Raw genomic sequence first — 24,385 nt, forward strand, 5'->3', positions numbered from 1 at the left:
CAAACTACTTACCTACCCTTTTCTTCTCATAAAAAGGTTCACTTGAGATGAGATGTGAAGACGGTTTTTAGGGTACACAACCCACTGTCTTCTCAGATTGCCAGCATCTGAATTAAGCGCCCATAAAGGTTCAAACCTTGTTTCTACTTTTTGGTTCTGGTAGGGACAGGCAGCTCCAACGCCGACTTTTCCATTTTCACCATGAATAATAAGCAGTCATTGCTTTCTCAGTATGTATAACGCTTTACAAAATATCTCTAAACCCCATTCCATATTTTGGCTTGAGTGTTCCCAGTCTGCAGACTGTCTTTTTTTGTGTGCGCACAGTTAAGTTTTTACTAATTACTACTTGTAATTCATTACAAGTGGTGTTTCATTGGTTTTATTCTGGCTATTCTGAACCCTTTGACACAAGCATGGTTTTTGGCGTATTTCTGTTTCTTTGGGGTGACTGGGTGAGGAGTGCTCATGGCGACAACGCAGGAATTCTGCACAAAAACTACACATTGGCATAGCCCATGAAAAAAGGTTAGTTCAAGAGACCGTGATGACACCTGCCAGGGGGACCTAACCCAGTCTAAGGGGTAGTGGAGGGGCCTCAAAGGGCAAGTAATCTAAACGCTGAGACGTAGGAGCGTTACAGAGATTTGAAGAAGAAGAAATTAAGGGTTTCAGAGATCGTTGGAGATTTTGTGAAGTTCTGGTGAGAAACCTGGTAAGATTCAAAAACGCAAAGAATGTGAATTTCTGTCCAGAAGTAGTTGATTTTTGGGACCAAGCATCCGTGGACTCGCTTGTAAAAGCACACGCTCTAACTTCCTCGGTAACAACGTTCTAAAGTACACTCCCCAACCACTTGGTGGTTGGAAAACTAAAATTCCCTGAAATCCTCACGGATAGTGCGTGGCGGCGTAAGACGCGCGCGGCCCGTCGGATCTTGTAGTTTCTGGCGGACTCCGAGTCCCATAGAGCAGTGCGACAGGTCGTTGCACCTGCGCAGAGCGGGCGGCGGGCCGCGCAGAGTGCGAAGCTCTTTTGTTCGGCAGAGGGGAGGGCCGTTGGTTGGGGCCTGCGGGACGCCGCTTCAGTGAGGGGCTGGGTCGCCGCAGCCGGCCTGTTGCTCTTCTGCGCGCCAGTCGTTCGGCCCGCCTGACGCGACCTGCCAGTAGCGCGGCACCGATTCCTCTCCTGCTCTCGGGCGCTGCTTTGAGGTGAAGAGTCTGCCAGTGGCGGGGACGCGGCCGGAGGGGGTTTTGAGGGAGGCGGGCGGCGGCGGCGGGAGCCCCGAGCGGGGGGCCGCCCGCCCGCCCGCCGCGGAGGCTGCGAGCGGGTCCCGCGTCCTCCCCGCGCCGCGCTTCCCGCCGCGCGCGCCTGAAGGATGGAGAGGGCGGGGCGGTGTATCCTGAGGAGGACGTTGTAGCGATTCGGGGTGGGCCCAGCCCTGGCGGGGCGCTCATTCGCGGCCGCGGTGGACTCGGATAATGCTGTCTGCGCCGGGTGGGCGGCTGTGGGAGTGGGCTGGAGCGGGAAGCCTGGACTGTGGGTCGGGCGGGCTCGGTGCTGGGACACGGGTGGGGAGGGCTCGCAACTTCGAGACCGAGGTTTAGAAATGTAACCTGAGAATTTGGTGTCTGGACGGGGCTCTCGGAGGAATTTTGCTTGCAAGGCTAGGGAGAAGTGACTTCGAGTAAGTTCTGGGAGGGTGCTGGGCAGCCCAAGGTGTGCTGCTGGGGGAGCTCTGTTTCATAAATTGGGGAGGGGGTAGAAGGAGAGGCAGTTACTTGGCGGCTTGGCTCTAGAGGAGGAAAGAGCTCTTCGTGTAGACGGAGCGGGACGTTCCGAGAGTCCCTTAAACATTTCTCTAAGGTGAAGATAAAAGGGGGACCCTGGCTGCCCTTCATTCCTGAGGGTCCTTAAACAGTGGGGAGGCTGTAAAAATAACGTGTAGAGTAAGGATGGTCCACGCTTTCTTCCCCTTTCCAGGTTTTCTGCTACCTTCATTCCATGACTCCTTCGAGAAGCTAAAAAGCCGAAGTTCAGCTCCTGCTTTGATTCAGAATTAGTTTCATATGTTTTCATCTGGGATTGTGAGATTGTAGAAATGGGTACATGAGTTAATATTTAAGGAATTACGTTAGATTTTGAGGGATGTGGGAAATTGGGAGACAGAGAGGAAAAAGTTCGTTAGATGGTGACATTTTTTCCCTCTTGGGCTCTTCAGTTTTTTGGCCCGCCTTCCCCTGTGGTTGAAAAAAATTGGACACAGAGTGACCGCCACTTACTCCTTTTTCAAAACTTCATATGGAGGTTTTTCGTGCATTTGTGTTGTATTCAGACATGTATTGGTTTCAGTCGATTGAAGTGGAGTTTACTAAAAGACCAAATACACTAGAAGCTCTGGCCCAGAGTAAATAGCTAGTTTGAAATAGTTCTGAAAGGCCCGTGGTTTGGGGAAAGATGCATGAGTCCACTTGGGAACGCAGTGCTTGTGTTCCAGCTTCGTAGGTGCTGGCAGACGCGTACACAGAAAGCGGTGTGGTTGAAGGGCACCGTGTTGGGTCAGTTGCCCCTTAGTAAAGCTTTAGGGCAGTTAAGGGTCTTCAGTCATTTCTGATTTCCCCTGTCCTAACCCTCTGGAGGTCTAACAGATTTTGCACTAGACTCGATATATTTTTCACTTCATAGGTTATTTTTCTGAAGAGTTTTTGTAATAAAACGCTAAGAGCTAGTTTATGGGCCTGCATAAGATGGTGCCATGCCTCTTGTTTATCCAAGTGTCTGGTACATGGTAAGCAGTTTAAATTGTTGAACGAATGACTAGGGCCTTGAGATCCTTTCTGAGAATTCCATGTGTTAGTCAGCAGGATGAGTTAATGTGCAATTATGTAGTCAGTTTGCATGCCTTCAATTTACGACCTACGGCAGAGGAAAATTGTTGCTTGTCGTAACCTCGGTTTTTCATATACTCACCTTGGCATTAAATACAGAAAAGGTATGCAGAATGTGCAGATAACAACTTTAAGTACCTTAGGCAAGGACTAGGGAAAGCCTCAGGTTGTGGGTTTCAAAAGCAAGCTATGTAGTTTGAATATTTTCTGTTTTAAAAGTATTCGAAAAATCTTCTGTGCCTTTGTATAGGTAAATAAGTATTTTCCAGTAGCGAACTCTATTGGAAAAGAGAATAAAATAGCCTTTCTAAGGTTAACTGGAGAAGTTTTTCAAATATGGGCAAAATTCAGATTCTCTGTATTTGAATTTAATAACTTGTGTTAAATCTTTCCTACCTTTGGTCTCCATGATTTGCTGACCAAAAGGGGTAACGTAATTTGTCTGTGAAATTGTGCCTTTCTCTTTGATATAGCTAACACATTGAAGGCTTAATAGAGCTGTGGTATTTGACAGATTAATGTCAGTAATCTGGTTTTGTTATGTGATCTCTGAATGATTTGGCCTCTGCTTTTAATTTCAATTTAGTCATAATTCTGGTCATTTTTATTTCACCTTAAACTAGAATCACTTTTATTTCATTTTAAACTAAAAGATTTGCTTCGTCTGTAACCGTGGCCTCTCACCCCAAATCTATAGTTTCATCCATGTCAGCATACTGGGATGGGGTTAGCAAAGTTTTGGGACACATCTCAGATAGTATTCTGATTTTATTCACACACCAGTACTTTAGTCCTCGATCCTGGGATTTGGAGGCAGGGATTCCTTTAAAATGAAACACCTGTTCACTGGGTATGTGGCACAAGTTCTTGCTTTCTGCTCAGTCAAGTTTTCCATTTGGAAAGCATTTGCCTCACAAACACCCACAGCTAACAGACTGAAAGCGTTTAGAAACATGAATCAGAGAACTACAAAAATACACTACACATGCCTTCACCTGCCTTTCAAAGACCGGTACGGAGTTGCTAATGCTCAGCAAAGGTACTTCTTCCTTGTTTTCCATTTCGGGTTTGTAGGTCAGATTTGTCTTGTTGCTTATTCCCTAAAAAGCTGACAGCTTTGGACTTGTACTCCCTGGTGATCTGAGTCTGGGGCATTCATCCTTATTGCCCATGGAGGGTTCAACACCTTTCACAGAGCCAGGCCTCCCTTGGAGTGAAAACAGAAACAGAATGCTTTGCGGACTGCAAGGAAAAGTGAAATGATATTTGGCTTGATTGTGTGGGCTTCACGGAAGAAGTAGCACGTAAGCTGGGCGTGGAAGGACCGGTCGGGTTCTGAGTGCTGGTCTTGGGCAGGAGCGCGCTTCTAAGTAACAAGCCGGGCCAGGCGCTGAGGAACGAACGTTTAGCCTGCGTTCAGCTGTTTTGACTGCAGTGTAGGATTTGTGAGGGATGTAGGAGTATAGAATGGTAAGAGCCAAAGGGTGTTAGATGTTAAAACATTGTGGAATGTGGACTTTAAGGAGGAAGAGGCCTTGGAGAAAATTTTGTAGCAGTTACCTACCTACCACCTTCCTATTCAGTCTGATCCCGCCCAAGCTGGTTCACACACCATCTACCTCAGACATGCCTCATTGCGTCTGTTCATGGCAGTTCCTTGAGCCAAATTGCCTTCCTCCAATCCACCTTTTCAAATAAATGCTCTTGGAGTTTGGCTGCAGTCCCACCTTTCAAAACCTTCCCTAATTACTCTAGCCATTTATTCCTCCAAGTCCTGTAGTGCTTTTGTGGTTACTTATTGCATATATTTCTTTTGTTAATTATTACATATACTTGTCCTTTTTCCTACTGAAATGAACTTCAAACTTCAAATTTTTTACCTTTTTATGTGTTATCTTTCAGTCCTGGCTCTGTGTCTTACTGTTGGGGGACTTTGGGAAATTTTCTTTACTTCATTAAGCCTCCATTTCCACATTTGTGAAATGGATTTAGAGGAGTTGTTACAAGGATTGAATTAAGTGCCTTTGTGTGTTGTTAAGTATTCAATCAGTGTTAGTTATTATTATGTTATTATTACTCTTGAGGGATTCTCCAAAGTTTGTACTTCTTGCCTGTCCTCATATCCCACTAGCCTGACCAGACAACCTCGTTCGCCTGGGTCTGAGAGGGTTCCTGTACTGTGGACTTTCCTTGCGCTAACCAGCGTGACTTAGTCACCCTGTATTCCACCCAGGTTCTTAGTAAATGCTTATTGACTTTTTTTTTTTTTAATCCTCACCCAAGGACATGCTTACTGATTTTAGAGAGAGAGGAACAGAGGGAGGGAGAGAGAGGAAGAGAAACATTGATGTGAGAGAGAGACAGAGATATTGATCGGTTGCCTTGTTCACACCTAGACCAGGGACCAGACCCACAACCTGGGCACATGCCCTACCAGGAGTTGAACCTCTGAGCTTTTTTGGTTTACGGGAGGATGCTCCAACCAGCTGAGCCATACCAGCCAGAGCTCAATTGGTTTTGTTTTGTTTTTAAGAATTTTTTTAGCTCACTGGGTTTTTGTTTGTTTGGTTTTTGTTTTTAAGATTTTACCTATTGCCTGGCTAGCATGGCTCAGTGGATTGAGCGTCAGCCTGCAAACCTAAGGGTCGCTGGTTTGATTCCCAGTCAGGACACATGCCTGGGTTACAGGCCAGGTCCCTAGTAGTGGGTGTGTGAGAGGCAACCACACACTGATTCTTCTCTCTCTTTCTCCCTCGTTTCCCTCTCTAACAAATAAATAAATGAAATCTTAAAAAAAAAAAAGAAAAGAAAAATTCTAAGAGACCAGGGACTTTGCCTGTCATAGCCACCCTGTTTTTTTAGCCCCAATCACATACTAGGCGCCCAATAGGTAATTGTTAAATATTTGAGTGAATACTGTAGGAACATGTTCATAGAAAGAGTTAATCAAACCTAGTCTGGGGCTTCAGGGAAGCTTCTGACAGTGACATTTTGGCTAAGGAAAAATTGGCCACGTAAAGACCGGTGCAAAAGGCAAGGTGATGGTGATTAATAAGTTAGGTGCAGTGGTCTTCAGCTCAAATGTTCACAGATAATAATATGAAGAGATCTGCATTTTTATTTTTAATTTTTTTGTTTCAATATGTGGTTGCCTCTTGCACACCCTCCACTGGGGACCTGGTCCACAACCCAGGCATGTGCCCTGACTGGGAATTGAACCAGCAACCCTTTGGTTTGGAGGCTGGCACTCAGTCCACTGAGCCACACCAGCCAGGGTGAGATCTGCATTTTTAAATCAGTGTTTAATGTTGAGAATGAATTGAATTAGGAGTCACCCAGGCAAGAGGTGATGGTGACTTGGAATAAGATGGTAGTAGTGGGACTAGAAAAATGTCTGAACTGAAGGATATTTAAGATACAAAATCAATAGTCTCTTACTAAGAGACTAGATCCATGGAGGATGGGTGAGGAGAAATCAAGGGTGATTTTGTGTTGAACTCAGTAAAGCTATGTGAACTCTTAAAAAGACCATTGTTCACTTCATTGTGTTACTGGCTTTTTAAAAAATATATATGTAAAATCTGAGCCTGAAGTCCTAACCTCTGAAGTTTATTAAAGACCTTTACCATATGGATCATCGCAACTGTTTGAGTTTTGACAAAGGTCTTCAGAGATCTTAAAATTGTTTTTGCAAATAAATTATTTTACTGAAATTTTCCGTTTGTATCCAAAATTTATTTTTCTCACTTGTCTTATCTATCTTCATAGGAAGCTATATTCCTTTTGCCATTTACTATAAGAGTTTTGTTACTTTATTTTCCTGCCTGGGCCAGATAAAAGGAAGAGCACAAGAAAATCCTGCCCTTTAGGTATATGAAATGTGATTTCTTAGTTTCTGGCAGCTCTTCTGTCTCAGTGTTCCGAAATGAGGTCTTGGTTTCTCTGTTTTGTAATTACTGGATTATGCCAACCAGACCTGGGGCCTTCTTGAGTTTGTTCTGGAGCTGCTCTGCTCTTAGAAAAAGCTAGCTGTGAATTTCTGCCAGATACATAGAATTAAAAATGGTGTTTTCTCATTGAGTTTTGTGCGTGTGTGTTTTTAATTTTAGAGAGAGAGAGAAATGTTGATTTGTTCCACTTATTTATGCATTCATTGGTTGACTTTTGTATGTGCCCTGACCAGGGGTCCAAACCTGCACCCTTGGCATATCAGGATGATGCTCTAACCACCCGAGCTGCCCTTTGAGCTCGTAATGCACTGGGTTTCAGAGAGCTATCCCTAAGCTTAAAACAGTAAATAATCTAATGAAGTAGGCTGTAGGTGCAAACATATAAATAGATGATTAATGCCAGAAGGTCATAAAAGCTCATCTCAAAGGAATCCCATGAGGATTGTTACACCTATTTTATAGATGAGGAAACTGAGTTATGTGGTATATACGTTAAATTATCTGTAGACATAAAGTTGTTTTGAGGAATCAGGGAAGGGAGAGAGATGCTTCTGGTGCTCCTACTAGCTGTCTTATGGCAAAAGAAACTATGAGGATACTTGAAACAGTACTCTTTCAATTGCATTGTAAATGCAAAAAAATGTCTAAGATTAAATGATGTTGAATATGATGAGAGGAGATTTTTGTTTTCAAAAACATCAATTGTTTTTTTTTGTTGTTGCTCTAGCCTTATTCTAAATTTTATGGAGAAAGTAAAATGTTCACTTGCCTTTTAGCTAACTATGAGAATTGATTTATATCTGCAATAATGTGTGTAAATTCACCTGAAGAAGTAGTTCCTGCCAGTCCTGTTACAGCAGGGCTTTCATCCAAGAGTATACATCCGGCCACCTAAGGAGACTTTAAAGATTCAGATGGCATGGTCAAAGCAACATTGTTTGCAATAATGAAAAATTGGAAACAACCCAAATTTTTGTCACCAGGTCAGTGGTTAGAGTATAGTGTGTCCATACAGTATGGACTCTTCTGTGCAGGTGGTGAGAATGGAGATCTTTTATGGAACAATGAAAAAGTATATAATATAAAAAGGCAAGTTGTAGAACTGTAATATCTATTTCACAAGTGTATGTCTGTGTTAGTTTATATATAAAAGAACAAAACAAGCTTTGACAGGTTTTGAGCCAGGGACCTTTGATTTCCTTCATTTAGTATTTTTGTAATTGAATGTGAATACATGTATTATATCATAATTAGAAAAACAATTTAAAGCCCTGGCTGGTGTAGCTCAGTGGATTGAGCCACGGGCCTGTAAACCAAAGGGTTGTGAGTTTGATTCCCAGTCAGGGCACATGCTCTGGCTGCAGGTGGGGGGCATATGAGAGGCAACCACACGTTGATGTTTCACTCCCTTTCTTTCTCCTTCCCTTCCCCTCTCTCTAAAAATAAAAAAATAATAATAAAATAAAATCTTTAAAAAGAAAAAGAAAAACAATTAAAAAATAATACACCCTACTTTTTTATTCATTGGGTCTCGGCATTTGTATTTATAAACTCCATAGGTGATTCTGATGCTATTATAGGTGAAAGTTATTTACTGAAGGTCTGCTTTTCTGTGAATCTTTTCTTAGTAAAGATAGTCACCTCACCTGACTAACATTCTAAATGTGTCACCTTAGTGCTTAGCTAAAAACTCTACTACTGGTTTGGTTTCAGAGGTCTGCAGGTGTTACCTTGTCCTCACATCTGGAGTTTGATACTTCAAGCTGGCAGGAAATCAGCATGGGATATTCCTGGGGTGGCCCTTTATAATTCATGTGTCTGATGGATCAGGAGCTTATGTCCACATTATCTTCCCAGGTCTTTCTCATACCCTTTCACAGTAACAACTACTCAAAATAAAATACCTAATCTTGTGTCTGATACTTGACTGCCTTCCGCCTTCAAGTAGCATTGTCCCTCCTTCCCATTATCTATCTCCTAACTTCAGGAGTGAAGGGTGTGTGAAGAGAATTGCAATAGTCCTTTCCCCACTTCTCTTAAAGAGCTCTGGGGCCCTGGACAGGGAGCTCAGTTTGGAGAGAGTATCATCCTGACACACCACGGTTGTGGGATCCATCCCCCGGGAGGGCACGTAGAAGAAACAACCCTCTTCGCTCCCTGTCTTCCTCTCTCTCTAAAATCAATGTTTGTTTGTTTGTTTCTTTGTTTGTTTGTTTTCACCTCTCCATCCAGGGACTGAACTTACAACCTAGGCATGTGCCCTGAACAGGAGCTGCACTGGTGACAAAGATGCCCAATCAACTGAGCCACACTCATCATCAGGCCTAAAATAATTTTTTAAAAAATAGCTATAAGTTCATGACTCTTGCTTCAGATTTATACCATTCCTGGATTCATTGGGACACTATAGATGTATTTTGATTTCTTTAAATTGGCATTTTTCCCAGTAGTCGTCTCTCCAGACTACTTGCAAGTTGTTTAACTTCAAAAATTCTGCCCCATGTAGCATTTGTCTATTTAAAAGACTCCGAAGCCTTCTGGGCACTAAAAACAAAAGCTTTGTTACTGCTTGCTGATTTAATTAACAATGAATACCTTCATATTCCAGCAACCAATTAAAAATCACTGTTTTTGTTTTTTTTTAAACAGGAATATCTCCCAAGGTCTTTTCTGAAAGAAAATCATTGTCAGTCATTTCCTTATTTACTGATGGCATTGCAGGGAAGATCCATCTCAAGAGCCCTCTCTGTCCTTTCCCTTGTGCAGCCTGAGGGAATGCTCCCGGTGTAGCTGGCTACTGAGTCTGTGTGTGCAGCAGGGCCACTTAGCCCAGCTCTGCTAGGAGATGTCCTTATTGAAGTGTTACGCTCTCCGTTAATTGTATGACCTTAGATGATTTATTTTACATAAATCTCTTCTGTGGTCTGTGAGGTATCAGTAACATTTGAATGTCTTTTTTCACGGGGTGGTTTCTGTTTTAGGATCAAATAAGGTATGTAGTAGCACTTTATGAACCGTAAAGTGCAATACAAATGTAAAGTGTTGTTTTTCTAGGCATCTTAAAATGTAGCAGACCCAGTAAATATTTAGTCAAAGTTAATAACATCATATTTGACTAGATTTTTTATTTTTTGTTTTTAATTGTTATTTATTGATTTTAGAAAAAGGGAGTAATGGAGAAACTCAATTTGTTGTTTCACTTATTTATGCATTCATAAATATGCAGCCTTGGGGTGGAATGATGCTACAGCCAACTTATCTACCTACCCAGGTAGGGCTTAACTAGATTTTTTTTGTCTGCAACTTCATAAACTTTGAGATTTGTCCAAGGATTAAGAGTTCTAAGTTAATCTAGAATTATTTGCCCTTGTGTACACCTCTTATGACATTCTTCCATATATTTTAACCCTTTGTTAAAAAATTATGGCACAGCCCTGGCTGGCGTAGCTCAGTGGATTGAGCGCGGGCTGGGAACCAAAGTGTCCCAGGTTCGATTCCCAGCCAGGGTACATTCCTGGGTTGCAGGCCATAACCCCTAGCAACCGCACATTGATGTTTCTCTCCCTCTCCCCCCCCCTTCCTTCCCTCCCTAAAAAATAAATAAATAAAATCTTTAAAAAAAAATTATGGCACTTTTGCCCTGGGTGGTGTGGTTCAGTGGGTTGAGCGCTGGCCTTCAAACTGAAAGATTGCAGGGTTCAAATCCTGGTCAGGGCACAAGCCTGGGTTACAGGCTAGAAGCCCCCGCCCCACCCCCACCCCACCCCACCCCACTGTTGGGTGTTGGGGGTGAGGCAACCAATTAACATTTCCCTCACACATCCATGTTTATCTCCCTCTCTTTCTTCCTCCCTTCTCTCTCTAAAAGTAAATAAATAAAATCTTTAAAAACAAAGAAAATGGCACTTTTGATATTGTAATTTGGTGCCAGGATCCTTGGGGAGAGTGGCAAATAGTGTTGGCCAAAGGCAATTTTCTATTTTGCTACTACACTGATTTGCGTTACTTTGAAGTTTCCTTGCCAAGCCATTCCAACTGTGAACTCTCCTTCTAGGTCTCTCTGCTGGTATTTAGAGACTGCCATCTTCAGGTAGAGGCAGCTTCTCTTGATATAACCCATTTGGAGACGATGAGAATAATTGGCCTGTCATAATATTTAAGGGGGGCTCTTGACTCTTCTGAAGGTACTAGGAAGAATGGGTTGCATATTTAGTCTATTTCTCTACTGATTTTGAAAACAGCTTATTCAGGACCCTGGAGAACTACCTACAAAAAAGAGAGGGGAAACTCACTTTGGGTAGCCTGGGTGAGAATCTCCTATATAAAGAAGAATCCGGTCTCTGGAGGCAGATGCTGGGATGAGCCAGTTAAGAAAATTGAGAGTCTGTTTTCTGCATTTTTTACTTCTTATTTGAGTTGTTCTTAGGACAGTGATTTACGCTACAACCAAGAGGCCTTTTCCCCAATTGAGGCGATTTTCTTCACTTAATCTAAAGGATTTTATTATTATTCTTTTCTGTGACTGCTGCTCCTTGGGGCATGCTAATGATAAGGGGAGGAGAAGCCTGCGGGAGCTGGAGATGAGTCAGAAGCTGTCCTGACCCTTTTGGGTCAGACATCAGAGGGGCAGTGTTCAATGCTATTTCTTTTTCCTTTTTAGGATAGATCTTATTATTTTTTAAATTATGTTTGTTGGGGTAACATTGGTTAATGACATTACCTAATTTTTAGGTACAAGATTATGAATCGACATCTCTATACTGCATTGTGTGCTCCCCACCCAAAATCATTTCCTTCCTTTACTGTGTAAATGAAGTGCTGTTTCTTTTTGTAAGACAATTAAAGCTATTGATGTAGATAACACTGAGCGGAGCCTTAAATAGCCCTGAAATTTTGAAACCATAGTAAGGGTTACTAGGGGACAGTTACAGTTTTTGGACTATCTGTAACCCATTGTTTTCCTTCCGTCTATTGAGAAGGGGAATGTCTTACACTTTTTAAGAACAAATTAATGTAGGAGGTTGTATAGCCCTTTGTCATCTAAAGGTGATCATCAGTTTACTTTTCCCTGCATTTTTTTAAACCAAAGACTGGCCACAAATCATGGCACCCCTTCAACCACCAGTGAAAAGTAGTCAAGGAGTAGCACTTACCCTTGGGGAAAATACACTACTGCATTTATCCAACAGGAAAGTTTGATTTTTCTGTACTCATAACACGTCATATGGCAATCAGAATTCTGGAAACCTGAAATTGTCTCCCTTTGGAAGCACAGCCTCTGAATCAGAGGCACGATAAAGTTAGAGATTGCATTCAATCCAGTGATTAGTCTGTTCAGGAACTGAAGGAAAGGAAGACTCCTGGCACGTTCTCTAAAAGGTAGAGAGGATTTGGGGAGAGGCATGGAAAGTCTTCAGTATGTAAATGGAAAGGGAGAGTGTTGAAAAGATACTCATCAATTTATGTTCCGAAGGTGGGGGGAGCTTGGGTGTTGCTGTAGGCCACACTAAAAGTATCTTAGAAGACACTGTTTTGTGTCACTCTGCAAAAGTTCCGAATGTGTTTAGTGGGAGAAGTGTCTACATTTTTTTCTAACCAGGCATTAAGCGCCAGGAAAACAGGGACCATTTCTTATTCTACTGAATCTCTAGTATCCAGCAATGTCTAGAATTTTCTAATAGCCAAACATGTTTGTTCTTTCATTAAGTCTCCATTTCTCCTTTATACAGACATGGAGATACCTGAGTGTATGGAAGCCTGAGCATCTGTAGATACTATAACTGGTTCTTAATGACAATCCTGACTTCTGTGAAGTTTGTTATATTTCATTTCTTGCTATATTCATATAGTCTATAGATGTACTGTTTCTAAAATACATTCTATCTACACAGTCCAGTTTAAAGTATTTTGAAGAGTTTCTCCTTACTAAGTTAGACTCCTTTTCACAAGGATGCCAGAGCAATCACTTTAACCCCAAATTGGCAGTCTTTTAAAAAAAATTTATTGTATATTTTTATGTTACCTTTTAGTTTCCTTATATACCCTCTCCCCCCCAGCAATCACCACAGCTATCCATGTCCATGAGTCCTTTTTCCTTTTTGCTCAATCCCTCTACCCACTGACCTCCCCTCCCCCTCACTACCTATCATCCTGCTCTCCAACTATGAGTCTGTTCCCATTAATTGGCATTGACTTAAATTCAGACATGGTAGTAACTCCTTTCTTTCTTTCTTTCTTTCTTTTTTTTAATTGTTGTTCAAGTACAGTTTTCTGTTTTTTACTCCCATCCCAGCCCACAGTAACTCCGTTCTTGTTTGGATCATCTGCCATACTTTTAATTCTTTCTATCCCATTCTGGGCAACTGATCCATCAATTTGTACATTTTGGCCAATTTTGTAGATAACTTTAGTTGTGTTGATATCTTATGGTGCCACCTACTGACACAAATTGGTAAACATAAGGCTTTAAGCCTACCAGCAGTCAGAGTTGTATGTTAACAAGAAACTTGGTGAATTGTAAGTTAATGGTGGCATTCAGAAAAGACTGCACAAAGAACCTTAAGGGGATTCAAAAGAAGAGGGTTTTGCCCTGGCCAGGTAGCTTGGTTGGTTAGTGAGTTGTCCCATTTGCGAAGGTTGTGGGTTTGATTCCCAGTCAGGGCACATAGAAGAATCAAGCGGTGAATACATAAATAAGTGGAATGAGTCATTGTTTTTTCTCTCCCTCCCCACCCCCAATTCCTCTCTCTATTTGTTTTTAGAGAGAGGAGAAAGGAGGGAGAGAAACATCAATGTGTGGTTGCCTGTTGTGCGCTCACCACCACCACCACCACCACCACCACCACCACTAGTGACCTTGCGTGCAACCCAGGCATGTGCCCTGATTGGGAATCATAAACTGACAACCCCTTGGTTTGCAGGCCAGCACTCAGTCCACTGAGCCACACCAGCCAGGGCACCAAATTCTAAATCAGTAAATTAAAAAAATTATTTTCAAAAAGAGAAGATCTTTTAACACTATGAAAGAATGGGTTATAGGCATTCAAAGAGAAAATTAAACTAGATGTTCAATAAATAGAACAAGCTATTCCCCACAGTAGATAATCAGGTCTGGTACTGTAATGAAATGGAAAACAGAATAGGAGGAAGTATGGATCAGCGGGGGGTGGGGGGGTGCACACATAATATTTGAAATATATACATTATTTTTTGGAGGATTTTCTTTCAATCCAACATAATATTTTAGATACCATGCTTTAGAGTAAAAGGGCTATTGGCAACTTTTTAACTTAGAATACATACAAAAGTTTTAAGTGACTATGCAAGAATAAAGAAGTTTTGCTGTGAGATTAGTTGGGCGAGTTTTATAAAATCGCTTTCTAGGCGAGTGTATCAGAAATTTCCTTGTGTACTGAAGATGGACAGGCATAGCACTTAAATAAGCAGTGCACACTGTTAGAGTCGTCTACGATGTCCCTGCTTTTCTTACCATCCATATATTTACCTAACCGACAAGAGTATACCTTTATGTCCTCTTTATTTTATTTTATTTTATTTTTTTATATTTTAGCAGCGTCACCCTTTATACTAGAAAGCTGGCGGGCACTATGGGGAAAAAACAAAACAAGAAGAAAGTGGAGGAGGTGCTAGAAGAGGAGGAAGAGGAATATGTGGTGGAGAAAGTTCTCGACCGTCGAGTGGTAAAGGGCAAAGTGGAGTACCTCCTCAAGTGGAAGGGGTTCTCAGAGTAAGTTCACTGACCTGGGGAAATCCATTCATTTAGTCACCAACTACTTCTTAGGAATCTAGTAATGTGCCAAGCCTAGGGTGCTCTGATGGCTACAGTGTGATTCAGGCCTGGCCTTCATGGCTTATAGTCTAACTGTGGAAATGATCTATATGTGTAAAGTGCTGTAGTACAAGACAATGATTTCGGAGGAGCAGTTTTGCGTGTGACTTTAGACAGATCCAGATTTGCAAAGAGAAAGTAATTTTCCTTTGAAAGAGGCAACTTTCTAAACTTTAACTTTGTATTGAAAAGCTCCCGCATTCCACCAAGAGGTTTGACTTTGCCCAGTATTTGGTCTTGGGCAAAACGTAACTCATTGTCGGCTTTTCTTTTCCAAGGACACCAAGTTTGTCCTTTTGTGCATCTTCTTTGTATGAGTGTGCTAACTTGGAGTGGAAAGTGACTCACTGTGCCCTCTCATTTCAGTGAGGACAACACGTGGGAGCCAGAAGAGAACCTGGATTGCCCTGACCTCATTGCTGAGTTTCTACAGTCGCAGAAAACAGCACATGAGACAGATAAGTCAGAAGGAGGCAAGCGCAAAGCCGACTCTGATTCTGAAGATAAAGGAGAGGAGAGCAAACCAAAGAAGAAGAAAGAAGAGGTAGGGGTGGGAGTAAGAATTGTTACTAGCCAGAATTTTTACTGCTGTCAAAGAGGCTGAAAGCAGATAATTTTAGCACTTTTGTTCTATTGCTTCAGAAGAAAAACACATTTTTGGTTTTTAAAATTTATTTTTAGAGAGAGAAGAGAGGGAAACATCGATCAGTTGTGCCCCCAACTGGGGACCTGGCCTGAAACCCAGGGCATGTGTCCTGACTGGGAATCAACTGGTGACCTTTTGATTTGTGGGATAATGTAAATCAAAAGGTGGCGTGATGCCACTGAGCCACACCTGTCCGGGCTATACTTCTTTTTAAATATCAGCAGTCATCTCTCAGTCCTTCTGGAATCTTAGATAGGCTAGTAATTATAAAGGATTTGGGAGCTCACTATTCTCAAAAGGCATGTAATCTACATTTTTTCTACCTGAAGGTTCAAGAACAATTCATTCCTGTTAGTAGATTCTTTTCAGTGTTTCAGTCATTATAGGTTTGAAGTAGCCATTTTAATTTATTCTCAGTACCTTAAAGTAAGTTGTCTTTTGAGAGTGAAGAAACATTTGCAAACATTTAGTTTGCGTGAGGTGTATGTCCCTTTTTACATGCGGGGACACCTCAAGCACTTCAGACCTTGATGGAATATCATTCCACTATTCGAAAAGGCCTGTGACTCATGTATTGGTGAGATATTTGCAAAAAGAGTTTGAAGGCATGGATCAGAGAAACAGGAGTGATTTCAATCTGCATAGCAGTCCCACATGGTTAAAATTGTTCAATCCCTCTGGTTTTTGCAGTCAGAAAAGCCACGGGGCTTTGCACGGGGTTTGGAGCCGGAAAGGATTATTGGAGCTACAGACTCCAGTGGAGAACTCATGTTCCTGATGAAATGGTGAGTCTGCCAGTGGCTGTGTGTGGTTGTTGTTTTTTTTTTTTTCCTGTTTGTTCCATGCCAGAGAAAAGAGCTGGACCTTCGAAATTCCAGTCACCCAAGTATGAAATCTTTAAGATGGCATAGTCCTTCGATAGTGACCCTCGGCCTGACTGCCAACCTGGACTCATTTACAGGTAGGGGCCCTTAGGATTTTCAGATCTTTGGCCATTTTTTTAGGAGGTGGGAGAAAATCCAGAATGGAGAGGGTTATGGGGAGGAATCACATTTCACTTTTCTAAGTGAAAGGAAAAAATGTGAAATGTGATTGAACTACCCTCCCCTTCTACCACCTCCTTAATAAAGATTGGGCTGGCCCCAGGCTCAGAAATTCTGTTAACTTCTCTGGGTTAGGAAGGAGTTTCTGTAGCTCTTGCTTTGTTCCATAATCTTTAGATTCTTTCTAATTTGTACAGAATCAACAATTTCAGGATCAGCCAGCAGGGGGCAGCAAGACCTTTTTCCTATATACTGAGCATAGAGCAAGCCTACTTTTTTCCTCCATTAACCACAAATACCAATGATAGTAATACCCCATGAAACAGCTTAATGGAAGCAGTTGTCTTGAGAATCTTAAGAACTGTAGTTAAGCCAAAATTTTATATAATCTCCCTACTCTCTCCAAAAGGAAGGCTTTTTTTGCTTATTGAAAATTCTTGTACTTTTTCCTTAAGTGTATCTCAGTCATTGTTCAAATATAAATTAAGAGTGAATAGTTCTAAGCCTTTGCTTATGAAGGCAGCATTGTAGGTACTCTGTCCTTTTGTGAGTCTAGAACCTTTTCTGAAATTTATGTGTGTGCTAGTTCGTCTTTTTTAGAAGGTGGCCAGAGGAGCCTAACTTAAACACCACAGAAAGCCTGTGTCACCACTAGCTAAACCTCTCTCTTCTTCCTATGCATTCCCTAGATGTTTACTGAATCTGTCCTTTTAACTGATTTGTTGCCACCTGTAGAAGAAGAGGTTTTGTTTTAAGGTTCTGCATTTGAGGGGAAAGAATTGATTCCAGGAGTTATGTGGTCCAACTAGAATATACTTTCTCTGCATTTGACCAGTTTAAGTTATAGTAGTATCTCTGTATTACTTAAGATTATACCTCTTTGGTTGACTTACTGCTGTGTGTAAGGATTATAGATGAATGTAATTGTACAGGTTAAGATTGACGTTGATTATAAAACTAAGTTCCTTTTGAAGTTATTTTCCTGGGGAGTAGAGATACTTGTCCATTTCCAAAAATAGCAAATATTCAAATATTCCTGTGCCGTAAAATGACCAAACTTACCTCTGAGTGTGTTATTGAATTGTCGAGGGGAAGCCTGCTTCAGCTCCCATGTTGTTATACTCCTTTCCCTTCCATTCTCTGAGTCAGTTGTCCAGAACTATACCATAGCAGCTTACTCTTTGGTTTTATGCTGCTGTGTGGCTTTGGTTTACCTGTTGCTGGTTTTCTGGAACCTTTGAGTGATGCCTTGTTAGAGATCCTGTCATATATCTGCTGCCTGCCCTATACTACTGCTGCTACCTAAGATATTCCCAGTGACCTGAAGATAGAGCTTAGTCCTTTGTCCCTTGTAATATGGATGTGATTTTCCAATTTTGAGAACATTTTATAATTTAGAAGAGTATAGAGAATTGCATAATAGTCCGTTCATTTTCTGCCAACCATGTTGAAGAACCATTTCAAAGCACCTGGGAGTTGTGGCATATCTCTGTGAGTATGGCCACCTGCACTGGCTCTGGCCAGTGTCATACCGGTATTCAGTGTTATCCAACATGTCCAACATGGTAGGAAAAGGTATTGCAAAGCCAAGATCTCTCCACAGGCTCTTAGCAGCTGGCATTTGGCTTTTGAAAGAGTGTGCTAGTCTCTCTTCTTCCCTCAGAATACAAGAGTCTTTTTTTTTTTTTTTGCCTTCCCCAGAGTTGGCAAAAACTGTGATAGAGTTAGATCACCTACCTTTTGACAAACATAACCCAGAAGGGGATTTTAACAGGAGATCTACAAGGATATCACCTAACTAAAAGCTGACAGTAAATGCTCTCCTTGGGCCATGTTAGTCCCCTTCCTTAGCTTATGCTTCTGGAATTAATATTTTTAAAGCTCTATCTCTTGGATGATCCAAGTTGGGAGACCACTAGCACCTGGTCTCAAAGTCTCTCTGTGCTTTGTTCTGCAGGAAAAACTCTGATGAGGCTGACCTGGTCCCAGCCAAGGAAGCCAATGTCAAGTGCCCCCAGGTTGTCATATCCTTCTATGAGGAAAGGCTGACGTGGCATTCCTACCCCTCGGAGGATGATGATAAAAAAGATGACAAGAATTAACTCTCCTGAGTACCAGCCCCTGTCACATCTGACTGTGGGTTCAAGTGGGGAGGGAAAGGAGTTCTGCTTGTCTTGACACCATAGAGGTGGCTTGAGAAGATGTCCTTTGAAGAGCCAGTATAGTTTCTGTGCCCTACAGCAGCCCAAGTGCTTTAAAGCCGTTCCATGCTGTATAGTTTGCACACCCATCCAAGTGGAAGGGAAGGAGGATAAGTGTTTCAAGGCGACCCATTCTGCGCTGTGCCGAGAAAAGCAAAGGGCCTTCTATGAAGGACAAAACTTGCAGAATGGGTGTGTGGGAGAGCAGAAAGATACTGTAGATCTTCAAAGAGCATCTCCACAACCCACAGCCTTCTTCCCAATAGTGTTAACTGCATTTTTACAGCGTAGCATGTGTGTAGTTTTTGACTATTACTGGTGTATTATTTTGGGGTGGGAGGGATGGGGCGGGAAGGAAGGGAGATGGGTAGTATTGTTTTGTTAAAATTTGGGGCCATGTTGGGGAAATGGTAAAACAATGGATAGAACAAACAATGAGTTGGTTCTGTGTCCAGAATATTTCATCTTTTCAAAAAAATGTCATTGCCAATCTAATTGAGGACTGTAAGAGACTGTTTAAAAGCTGTGAATGCCTGAAACTTACAAGCCAAGGTGTTCCCTGCCTGAACTGAATGCTCTTCCCAACAAAGGACTAAGCCAGTTGATAAGTTACCAAAGCTGCCATTTTACGGATGGAAACTGGTTGAGAAGGGAAAGTCTTTTACTGGAGCATATACAATAGGCAGATCATTCTGTCTTAGAGGTGCTAATTCTTGAAATTGACAAGAAGACCCTTTCTTTTCCAGTTATGATGCCATAAATAATAGCTTTTCCATCCAAGTTACTGGCTGAGGTATTTGGGGAGGGGAAGAGGGTGACATAGGAGGCGTGAGCATTAAGAGGAAGGCCCATGCTCTTAGCGTGGAAAACTCTCGGAGCCTCTGTTTTTCGAACTTTAGACTCTGAAACTGTTGATGGCAGGGTTTAGTCACTGACAGCACAAGTTCACTGACTCGCTTCAAGAGTTGGATTATTTCAATAGCCCTGGTCTCAGGAGAAGATTAAACTTTCATACTGGGGCAGTGGTTCACTTTAAACACACACACACACACACACACACACATTTTTTAATCCTAAGAATTAACTAATAACCCAAAATCCTGTCTTGGCTCATGAGATCCATCAATTCTTGACATCATCCAGACCTGCATCTAGAACTTCACTGTAAAATTTTTAGGCATGTGTTAGGGTTCTGTGAAAACTTTGTTTAAATGTAAACTTCATACCACATTGTCAGTTTTTGTCTTAATAAAACTATATAGATTTATAATCCTTGATTTGTCTTAAGTCTTGCCAGAAGCCCTCCTTGCCTTTTGTTGTGTGACAGGTTCACTGTTGGAAACAACCTCCACACTCAGATGCTCTGTTTCTTGAACACGGGAGGCTTGAGAATCTGGCACCTGGCCTGAATCTTTGAGTGGTCTCACCACATAAATTGAGTAAATATTTGTTGAGCATTTATATTGATGCAGAGACTGTAAATATTGTCACATCGTTCTGTCTTCATATTACTCAAAGGTTTTTTGTTTAGCGTCCTGTGACCCGATAGCAGTTCCAAACTATGTGTTTGGAAACATGGGGTTTTGAGTTAGGTTTAGATCCTAGCTTATGTATTTCATAGATGTGTGTGACCTTAGCTGAAGTCAGCTTCCCAGAATTTTCAGGATTTGGCCTTGGATTTGATGTTGAATTAAAATGTCATCTATTTCCTTAATGTCGCTTTCTGCCTATAATTCTAGAACCAAAATGGGACTAGACTCTGGTCATTTATAAAAATGGAAGGTGGGATTTCCACTGAGATCAAATCAGTGTAATAATTCAGATCTACTCTTTAGTACAACGCATTTGTTTTAAGTAAACTGCTATGTTGATACTTTATTCCAAAAGCTTCCTAGGAGTTTGGGGAGACATAAATATGATGGAGCTGGAAGGCTTTTTCTGTGCAGAGGTCTGAGTGTGTCCTTGTAACTGGCAGCTGCCAAGCAGTCAGTAGCTAGATAAAAGAGTGAGGTGAAGTGGGCAGTGGTGTTCTGGTTCTGTTGTGCATCATAATAAGATGCACTGAAATTAACCTTCAGCCTTGGTATGTGCCCAGAATGTGCTGCTATTCAGTTATAGCCTTCACCTTTGGAACCTACTTCACTGTCATTTCTGGATTCCTGAACTCTTGTAAGACCAGATCATTCTCTCCAGGGTAGACACTGAAATTGATAATACATTCGATGGAAATTGAAGTGGAGATATTCACAATTTTATCTTTAAAAGCCAGTTTTTTACATTTCTAGATTCAGGTTTTTGTTTTTGTTTGTTTGAGAGAGAGAGAGAGATCAGCTTACCGTTCCACCCCTTCATGCATTCATTGGTTGATTCATGATGTGCCCTGGCTGGGATTCAGGCCCGCAGCCTTGGCGTATCGGGACAGTGCTGTAACCAGCCGCACTGCCCTACCTGGTCAGGGCTAGATTCAAGGTTTAAGAATACATTTTTCTCATGTGATTATTGAAGCCACAAATACGTGCAGAAATGTTAGAAATGAAAAATGCACATAGGCATAAGAAATCTCAAGTCCCTTTCATAAAGCATGCGGAGAGCATTTCTTTATGTGGTGCAAAACATGTTTGTTGGATGGCTTCGGTGAAATTGCATCATCATAGACCTCTTGCCCAGGAGTTCAAGAGGAGATAGGTTATGGCCTTAGTTACTATTACAAAAGAAAGAGCTTACTAATATGGTGACAGCATCATTACTGGCGGTGTCTTACACTGGCAGAGCCAGTCAGAAAAAGAAAAAAAAAAAACAAACACCTTGCTCCTCCACTGTCTTCAGCTGAGTTTCAAGTTAGTACAGTAAATGGCCAGTATAATGCCCATAGGAGTACTCTGGAATAATTATTTTTGCTTTTCAGTGTCATTTGAAAGTTTTGACTACCAATTTTAACTAATTTTTAATAGTTGAGTGTTTAAGTATTTACTTTAAAATATAATCTTATATGCCAGAACTCAGTCACACTCAGCTCAGTTTGATTTTAACCCATGGCCATTTGGTGTTTGGCCATGTGTGCTCAGCACATTTTTGTAGTCTATGGCCTGTGGTATTGGGAGTCTGTTATAAAGTAATCACTTCCCTCAAACAGGAAGGGAAAATGGTAGAGGAAATTGCTACTCCAAAATGATTTGGTAGCATGCTTGTTTTGGCAGCCCATTTACAAAATAATTTGGTGGAACTGGTGGAACTGGAACTCTGAAATGCAAATTTTCTGCAGTGGCTCCAGATCCTGAATTATGTGTGGAGCTGGATTCTGTTTGAGATCAAATTAATCCGATCAGGTTATTTGATTGGTATTAGTATTAGTTTGATCTGCAAGTTGGATCTTTTTATGAAGATGTTCTCATTTAAAAATTTAGACCTAATAGGACTGAATTAAGTCCAGACTCAGTGTTTTCCGTCCTCTAGAATTTAAATACTAGAATCATTACTAGGCCAGCATTCCGCTTAGTAAAGGAAGGGGTTGGCTTCACCAGAGGCGTCCTGGGGTTCTGGTGTGTGGATAAGGAAGTTTGATAGAGGAGCTTAAAAGATCCCCAGACAACCTTCATTCTCTGATCTGTATGTACATTACCCTTGGTTTGACTATCCAGCATTGAGGTTTTCTCCAAAAGTTACTGCTCTCCTAGCCAATGTGTTCAAGTTGCTCATCTCTTTTATGAATGACTTTTAATTGACCTTGGCCTTCAGAGCTTCCTGCTAAATGTTGAAAGCAAATGAAATCTGAAGTGAAACCATCTGCAGGGATGAAAAGTATAGTTGGCTCTGCTCTGTGCCAGCGAGTAGAGTAGGACAGTTAGTTGACCCTTGAACAACACAGGGGTTGGGGCACTGATACCCCTTCCCCACGCAGTTGAAATGCACAGGTAGCCTGTCTGCTGAAAAACAGTAGGTCAGCAGCCTGCTGTTGACCAGAAGCCTTACCAATACTACTAACAGTCAAGTAACACATATTTTTAAGTACTATAAAATGTACTATGTGTTACATACTATATATATTCTTAAAGGGGGAAAAAATGTTATTTTTGAAATCATAAATGGAAATACAATTACAGTATTTATTTTTTAAAATCCACATATGTGGACCTGTATGATTCAAGCACATTGTTCAAGGGTCAACTGTAATCTGTGTCTAAGGCTTTTTTCCCCCCTTAGGCCATTGATGTGGCAGAGCTTCAAGGTAAAGTTGAAACATTAAGTTACAATATGTGCTGACAATTCATTTCTATGTTTTTTTTTCTATTTTCAATAACTTGTGTTAAAACACTCAGTAGCAGGCCTGGGTCTGCACTGTGACCTTGTTGGTTTGCATAGTGGTGACAGTACCAAAGCCACTCTCCTCTCTGCCCCATGTGGACTTCTCGGTCCAGTTGACTTTGACCAGTCCTGCCCTGTTTACAGTTTGCATAGCCTGGGGTCAAGCTGGGTAGCTCTGGGGCCTGGCTCTGGGACAGGGCAGAGCACCAACTCTGGTCTTCTTCCACGTCTCCCCATGTGAACTGAACCAGGTTTTGTTTCCTTGGATGAAATAGCATCTGGAATGAAGTAACAAATACTGTGCAGCCTATCTCTTCCAGTCTGCAGTTAAAGTTAGACTGGAAAAGAACCAACTTGAAGACTGTCACTGGTATTTTTGTGTACCAGAAAAGGGAGGTGAGTTTCTATCCAACTAGTTTTGAAAACACACCTCTTTAGCAAGATCCCATCCTCTCCTCAGGAGACAACTTGTGCGCCGGGTTCTGTTTCTCAGCTAATTCAGGAAGATGTGAACTTTCAAAGAATCCCTGGGCAGAACAAGGACTAGAACTCAAATCAGATGTTAAAGTCCTGTGTATTCCCCAGAATCCCTGCATGTTCCATGATGAAGTCAGAACTAGAGGCGAGGATCATGGACCTCTGTGTGGGAAGAAAGGTGAGAGTTACTGTTCTTGGTACACTGACAAAAGGTTGAGTCAGGGGTCTTTGGGTCCTTATCCACTTCCTGGCTGAATTCATGGTAGGAAAACAGGGCTTAACCACTTAACAATAATCAATCAAGCACATGGGTTTTGCTAGAAAATTTCTATACTTGGCTGGGAAAAGGACTTCCAGAGAGACACCAGTCTGGTACTTATATTTGTGTATAGATAGCATTAATTAAGGAAATTAGGTTAAGGGATGTAACTTCTGGTTGGATGTGCCTTGAAACTACTGAGCTTCTACGCTGTTGCTCTAGGTCAGTGCCTACTGGATATGGTGTAGATGACCGGAGGGTGGTGGGGCTGTTATTTTGCCTGCAAGACACTTGTTTTTCCAGCTATTTGCAAAAGAAACCTGTAGAGCAGCAAGGCCTGATGTAATCTGGGGTTGTGAAAGTGGGGACTAGGGTACCCTGAAGATGACAGGTTCTTTGGAAAGCACCTGCCAGATTGCCAGCTGTTTGACTAGTTTGTTTCTAGTTTTCCCTACTGAGGGCAGGGAGTCACCCACCGAGGCCAGGTCTTGCAGACATTGGCTCTAGATCACTACAGCGCTCCCCCCACCCCCTTCATTGATGAGGTCTGGGCAGGCCAGATGTTGAAACAGTGGGTCTCTTCCCATCTTCTTGCATGAATTAAGATGTATGGAAAATTGATTTGAGTCTGCCCAGGACTGCTGAGGTCAAGACAAAGCAAACCTTCTATCCCCACCCTAGCAGGTCATGCTGAAGTTTGGTCCTTAGTTAAGGATCGAAGCCTGTTCATCTCCCTGCCAACCCTACAATCTCTTCTCACTTCCTGTCTT

At 41.8% G+C, this 24,385-nt stretch overlaps 1 protein-coding gene across 2 annotated transcripts; it reads left to right on the forward strand.

Moving 5' to 3' along the window:
* Positions 1 to 997: 997 nt before the first annotated feature.
* On the forward strand, positions 998 to 19,852 carry CBX1 (chromobox 1). Of its 2 annotated transcripts, XM_028519527.2 has the most exons (5): positions 998 to 1,211; positions 14,409 to 14,585; positions 15,054 to 15,231; positions 16,024 to 16,118; positions 18,334 to 19,852. In XM_028519527.2, the coding sequence occupies exons 2-5, from the start codon at positions 14,446 to 14,448 to the stop codon at positions 18,476 to 18,478; spliced, it is 558 nt and encodes a 185-aa protein (XP_028375328.1). In that variant the 5' UTR covers positions 998 to 1,211; positions 14,409 to 14,445; the 3' UTR covers positions 18,479 to 19,852. The 2 variants fall into 2 exon arrangements, with proteins under 2 accessions (XP_028375328.1, XP_028375327.1); XM_028519526.2 differs by lacking the exon at positions 998 to 1,211 and having other exon boundaries at positions 14,386 to 14,585.
* Positions 19,853 to 24,385: the final 4,533 nt, after the last annotated feature.

This window comes from Phyllostomus discolor, chromosome 8 (genome assembly GCF_004126475.2).
Source record: "Phyllostomus discolor isolate MPI-MPIP mPhyDis1 chromosome 8, mPhyDis1.pri.v3, whole genome shotgun sequence".
NCBI lineage: Eukaryota > Metazoa > Chordata > Mammalia > Chiroptera > Phyllostomidae > Phyllostomus > Phyllostomus discolor.

Excerpts from the sequence above, each read along its gene's own strand:
- CBX1 (XM_028519527.2), top strand. The coding sequence starts at position 14,446 with ATGGGGAAAAAACAAAACAAGAAGAAAGTGGAGGAGGTGCTAGAAGAG. Across the intron at positions 14,586-15,053 it reads AAGTGGAAGGGGTTCTCAGA|TGAGGACAACACGTGGGAGC; the intron begins GTAAGTTCACTG and ends CTCTCATTTCAG. Across the intron at positions 16,119-18,333 it reads CTCATGTTCCTGATGAAATG|GAAAAACTCTGATGAGGCTG; the intron begins GTGAGTCTGCCA and ends TTTGTTCTGCAG.